Source organism: Pteropus vampyrus, unplaced genomic scaffold, assembly GCF_000151845.1.
Source record: "Pteropus vampyrus isolate Shadow unplaced genomic scaffold, Pvam_2.0 Scaffold1, whole genome shotgun sequence".
Classification (NCBI taxonomy): Eukaryota; Metazoa; Chordata; class Mammalia; order Chiroptera; family Pteropodidae; genus Pteropus; species Pteropus vampyrus.
In genome coordinates this window covers 7152703-7159563 of record NW_011888782.1, presented here as the reverse complement: position 1 = coordinate 7159563, position 6861 = coordinate 7152703, and the positions used below count along the sequence as shown (strand labels likewise).

The following is a 6861-nucleotide window of genomic DNA, read 5'->3' as shown; positions in this document are numbered from 1 at the left end:
CCCAGGAATTTTCAACCCCTTAATAAAGAGTGGAATAATATTATTTTACTCATGCTTATTGGCTTTTCTTCCCCTCTTCTGTATTATTTCATATTTCCCCTGTGTGTGGTGGTAGTGGTAGTGTTTCATCTTTGAGAAAGAAAACTTTCATTAGTGTTAGTCCATCTGCCTTGATACAAAATTAACCATAAAACCCTGTTATTATTTCTATTCTTCTCTCAACTTTTCTGTTTTAATAATTTACACTCAAATATCATTTTATGATTACGTTACCAAAATGGGCATCTTATGTGATGTGTTGTATCTTGTCAAGTCAGAAACAGCGATTTTGGTAGCAGAAAAAGCTTGGAAGTGCATTTATTTTGTAATTCATGGGACACTTCATATAGAAATTCATCACCTTCAAGGCTAATCTTTGCTAGATGTTAGTCTGTGGCCACTTAATGAAGTTAAAAACCTATTTGAAATTCAAGGGAAGCCAGCTCCCAAAAAAACTACAAATATTAGAGTTATAGTTCCAAACCTAATAATCAAAAGTTCTATTTCATGAGACAGGTTACCACAACGCTATCTGTAAGACTTAATATTAAAATGTGTCCAACCTTCTTCAACGAAAGACTTAGTTTTAATGATTCAGACCCAAACTGTCCAAAAATGTTATCTATGATGACAGAAATGTTCTATACCTGTGTTGCTATAGTAGCCACTAGCCATATGTAACCACCGAGCACTTGAAATGTGGCTAGTACAACCAACAAGCTTAATTTTTTAATGTTATTTAATTTCAACCAATTTAAAATTTAATTTTAAATGGACACAGTGTGAAATATTTTTCCATTAAACACAACTTTATTGTTTTGGTAGGACTCCATTTAGCTTCAACCATGTAAAATTTAGGTAATGAAATGTACATGCAGTAAGTATAAAATACACACTAGATTTGAAAGACAGTACAAAACAAAGAAAGTATAAATATATCAATAATGTTTCATATTGATTACACGGTGAGATGATTATATTTATATATTGGGTAAAATACATTATTAAAATTAATGTCTTGTTTATTCCCTTTTTAAAACATAGCTACCAGAAAATTTTAAATTACATATGTGGTTCACATTATTTATCTATTAGGCAGAGCTGATTTTGAGTCTAAAGAAAATTTCCATCTATGAAGAGGTCACAGATGTCTTAGACTCTACTTAAGACTGATGTTATTTTTTGGTAGTTATGAATATTATCATAAAATCATAAAATGTTATCCAAAAGATGCTTACTAGGTCATTTATTCTTCCCAGGATAGAAGCATCAATTGTTATTATCTAGTAAAATTTTTCAAATAGTAAGTTTCCATTCATTTCCTCGAGAATTTTTTATAGACTTCAGTTTATTCTTCTTAAAGTTTTTTTTTTTATTTCTAAGATTAATCTTATTTTATATATCTGTAAAGTGCACAGTTTGATAACACTGACTGAGTCAAAGTGTGGTGTCTTAGTGCTGTTTTAATAAAAAACATGGTCATTGTATGTAGTGAGATGGAAAGAAGAAAATGAGAATTTGTGTGCCTTGTCTCTGCAAACACATTCCTCCAAAGACTTAACTGCAGAAAAAGATTTCACCTAAATGACTGGTTTCAGGTCTTCTAAAAAGAAGTGAAAAACTAGTTCATTCATTTTTGCACGCCTAATAAATATGGCATGTGTGTGCAATTTACTGATTGTTCAAATAACTCTCTTAGATATTTTACAAAGCATCACGATGATTTGCAACCACCTTGCTTTCTTTAAAACATGAATAGAAATGGGGTTTGAAGGCAGAAGACAATATCATCCTGCTTACTTGCTGGACTGAAAGTCTTAAAAATTTCAGGAATTAAGTGACCTCTCCTAGTTCCCCTGAACGAAAGGCTAGTTACCACTAGAGTCCAGACTCGAAACTACGTCTCCTATCCCCTAATCTACTGTTCTTTCCATGCTTCCTGATAAATACTGTCCTAGACTTACAAGCCTAATTATGATACTCAGTAAGCAATGTGATAGGCTATACTTCACAGAACAATGGTTACATAAAACTGTTTCACTAAAATCAACTTAGTTACATCTAACTCGTTCTGTATTCTTACGAAACATCTCCCCAATAGAGGGTAACATTAACTTTCAAGAGTTCTGCACAATTCAGAATCTAAGACTAATCATTTGCCACTTTCCTTTAGCAGATTCTGTTGGCCAGATGTATTTTAAGAAGTCATATTACTCTGACACTTTATTTTCAGGTTATTCTTCATAGGATTATATTAGTGCATCATCATGAAATTCAAGGAACTTCAAAATATTTCTCCAGTTGTTTTTCTAAAACTAAGTGATTTCTGGGGGATACAGAGAATGTATATTTAATAAATGTTTATATTATTAATATTAAGTATATGTTAACATTAATGTCAAATATTTTCAATTTATAAAATATTTATATTTTTCCTTTATTCAGAACAGAGTATAAGTAATTTAAGCAGTTCTATTGTTCAATCGGCGTTTAATATTTTACTGGATAAATCTTCAAAGGTTAGCTCTATAATGAATACAATCATTTTCTGAGTCCAGTCTTTTCCACAGAGAATCTTATTTCACCCCATTTTCATGCTGTGTGTTCCAGAAGTTTTCGGCCCCTTTGTTCTAACAGCTACAACTGCTGTAAATTATATGCTAAACCAGCATTACAGGGCCTGAGGCTCACTTACACATCAAGATAATGTCTAGTGGTGCCTGCAGCCTGTAATATTACCCATTTTGAGAAGATTAATATCAGTAAGACACCATGTTGCAGTGGTGTGTGGTTTTTTAAACTCCCAAGTGGTCATGACAGTGAAGTTTTATTCTGAAACAATTATTGCTGCTCATAATTTTCACAAGTCGTTTTTACTTCCCTTTCTTTGTCATGGCGTGATGGTAGAGAAGTGGGGGAGATGTTGTTAACTTCATTTCCTTATGTATTATTAACAGAAGTTTCTGGTCTACATTCCACCTAGAAATCAGCAGGTTTCAGAACACATCAGAGCATATTCATCTCAGTCTCTCAGTGGGTTTCTCTTCACCATTGTCGGACTCCACTCCTCTGACTTCACTGTCGGCTCAGGATGCTGGACTGGAAAGGACTCAGCTGCTGTCTTTCTACTCCTTGTTATCTCAGTTTCTAAAGTGATAGTCAAAGAATTACACTCTCATTCAACTGTGCATGCTCTAGCTTACAAGTCCCATGTTGGTAGTGACTGAGTTTTAGAGAACAATGTGTGTGGGAGGAAAACGATGACTAGCATCTTCCTAGCACCTGTTTCTGTGTGCCAGACACTACGCACAAACCACCTCTTGGAACACTCACAACACTCATAAGACTTGGACAGAAGAAGGAACTGAAGGTCAAGGAGGTAAAGTAACTAGTCTACAGAGAACAGAATTAGAAAGGGATAGAGCCATGATTCAAACTCATGGCTCATTCCAAAGCTTGTTTTCTGTTTTTACCACTCCTTAAGATTTCTTTGTAAATTTCAAGTGCTACATAGTATTTTTATTCTGCTTTCTAAAATACAGTACTATCTCCCATGGTACTTCCCATTTAATTCTCCTTCTTGATGAAATCGTTTTTCCCCTATTAAAAATATTTTCAGTGGTCTGGGTTTGACAAACATTCAGCTTTGTCAATCATTCACAGATGAGGTTAAAAGATATTTATTTTTGAGAGATTTATTATCTCAACTACTATATACAACAATTATAATATAGAAGCTATGGTTAATGTAAGACTCTGAATTTGTAGAAATGAAGATATAATTTAAAATATTGATTTTGAAGAAATGTGTAATTCCTCTAAATGTCACTCATTAAGAGAAAATACTTTATAACTCAAATTTTATATACTGTAAAGGAGGGGAGGAAAGGGAAAGGGAGTATACCTCATGAAATCAGGTCAGAGATCAGAGAGGAAAGCTTATTTTAAACTATACCCATTCCTACATGTCATCTGTTGTTACAGAAAATAACCTGGGTATAAGTGGTCTTTACAGGCTATAAAAAACTGCCTACTTTAAATCATAAATATACATGCTCCATAATACCCCCTGGAGCAAGCTTGCCTACAAAATATATGGGGAAAACTATAAGTATGATGAATACAATCAAATCACTTTCTTACTTAAATGAAAATAAGTGTAGGTCATTATATTTTGTATAGCCAATGTTTAAGATTTTTAGTCAATTTAGTTATTCTGCAGTTCATAAGCAATAAAAATAAATTCCCACTTTAGAAAAAAATACATGTGCAATCTAAGAATATCTGCAGTCTGATGTCCACCAACAGAGAAATGGTTAGGTAAATTAAGATATATCAACTCAATAGACTGAATGTAAGCAGTAAAATGTTTGATATGACAAGTAGGGGGACAAAAAGAATGCAAATTCTATATTTTCTTTCATTCTAACTAATGTAAAACATTTACTTAAAGGGGCAAAGACTGGAAGACAATATGTATAATGATATTAGTTCTATCATGATACTGGGAGAATAACGATGTTTCCTTCTTTAAAAAAAATGCTTTAACATTATTATATTCATGGTCATTGCTTTTTTATAATGAGCGAAATTTTTACATAATAATTACGAGGTTACATTATAGTTATCTAGATCAGTGATGTTCAACAGAAATACAACATAAGCCACATATGTAATTTAAAATTTTCCAATAGTCACATTGAAAAAGTAAAAAGAAACAGGTGAAATTAATATATTTTATTTAGTCCACTATATCCAAAATATTATCATTTTAACATGTAATCATTCAATAGAAAGAACCATAAATGAAATATTTTACATTCTTGTTTTTGTACAATCTTCGAAATCTCAACTAATACTAGCCATATTTCAAGTGCTGAACAGCCAGCCACATGTGGCTAGCAACTATCCTATTGGATAGTACAGGTTGAGATGATTTGGATCCCTTACTCCGTTCTCTCAAAAAATATAATGATATTAATGAAAAGTAGGAGTCTGGAGAGTTAAATTATAGAGACCTTCTCTCTGAATTGATGGAGCCACTGTGATAACTGGGCAACCCTCTGTTTATAAAGACAAGTAGCACAATTTTATGTCTGCAACATGCATTCTATGGAGCCAAAGGAAAAAAACTGTTCATTTGGTTACCTTGTGTAGTTCTCTTTGTATCCAGAAATATCATCATTGGGAGATCGCAGTCTTCGTTGAGATGGTGCCTCCAAATGCCAATAGTTGATGCGGTTTAGGAACATTTTTGCCAATTCAACTATTGTTTGCCTTTCTTTGGATGGAAGGTGACTAAATTTGTACTGTACAAAGTTATTCACACCCTTAAAAGGAGGGAAGGCAATTTATTCATGTAGCTCTGCAATCATATTAATTCTGAACACCCACACAGTCAGTACAACTGGTGGTTTATTAGCAAAAGAACAGACATTTCTCTAGTCACAAAAATCTCTTCCTTTTCCCTATTAGAAAACAGAAATGCCCAGAGGGCATTGTGCCTTAGATCACAGTGGATGAAAAGTGACAAAACAGAGAGGCTGTGAGTTGCGATTCTATGCCTGCTGCAATCCTGGAGCATTGAAGAGAAAATCAAAATCACAGCCTGAAAAGGTCAAAACCTCTTAAACAATAAAATATGACTATTTTGCAGAATAATTCTGGTTGTACAATCAACAGAGTAGCTCACATTCAATGAGGTTCTTGGATAAATATTATGTTTTTACATTAGCAAACTTTTAATCAAAAAGCTACTGGCATGCCTTCCACTGAACTTAAACTCCACTAGAACTTAAACACCACTAGCATTTAAACTCTTTACTAACATTCTTGCAGTTTCGGCAAGCTCACTCCCTCCAAAAAAAAAAAAAACTCTTATTCTAAATTATGAGCTCTTTAAAGAATCTGTGAATTAATTTTTCTGCCGAATATGCCCACTAATCTAATTTCAAATAGAAGAACAATGAATTCTTATTGAATAGGGTTTGGAAAAAAAATAAAATTTCTGAATATTGATAAAAATATATTTATTTGTAAGGACTCTGATATCATGTCTTCTGTAATCAATCTCATCAAGAAATTCAGTCAAGAGTATCTAAGATTTATTCGGCCAAACAGTGACAGGCTAAAAAGTGATGCTGATGAGAGATACCGACAACACCTACCAGAAAAAGTCTAAACATGTCAACAGATTCCCCAAGTAAATCGGCTTCTTTCCAGAAATCATAATTAGCAGGAAGTCAATTTTCGGATACTAAATCTCATTGTTTTTTTTTTGCGTTTTTTGCTGGACTTATGATGTTTTTCAACTGCTACTGAATTCCCTCAGCTCAATAGGCTTTTTCAGACAGTGCCAAACAAAAGGACAAAGACTTAATTTTAAAATATCAATGTAAAGAAAAAGCACATTTTATGTGTTCTTACAAACTTCGTGTTCTACTTAATTTTTTCCTTTCCCAAATACACAGTGAATTCTGAGTATACAGCAACCCTAAAAGACAAGAGCTACATCATTTATTAAATTAAGTATTCACTTCTGAGACAAAGGGTCCAAGACTTGGTGAACATCTCTAAGCCAGGCTTGGAGGATGGAAGAAAGACAGGTATGGAGATGTCAAAGGAGGATTAGGTTTGCTCGGCCTTAAAGCAACAAAAAAAAAAAAAAAGGCAGGGTTGGGGGAGGAGCTTCTCTTTTTTCTTTTTACCTGTTCAATACTAGGTTTTTCTCTTTGTAAAATAGACTTTCTCAAGAGCTGCAAAGAAATCATTTAAAAAACAATCAATTAATTGATCGATTGATCGATCTCTCACACACACACA

The 6861-nt window shown here is 33.2% G+C and overlaps 1 protein-coding gene across 1 annotated transcript in view; it reads right to left on the bottom strand.

Annotated features, from left to right (window-relative positions):
* The window catches only part of KAT2B (lysine acetyltransferase 2B), a 65374-nt gene that overhangs the window by 38419 nt on the left and 20094 nt on the right, over window positions 1-6861 (bottom strand). Inside the window, exon 5 of the mRNA XM_011354901.2 lies at window positions 5188-5369. Coding sequence (XP_011353203.1) covers window positions 5188-5369 — 182 coding nt within the window. The remainder of the gene's footprint in view (window positions 1-5187; window positions 5370-6861) is intronic.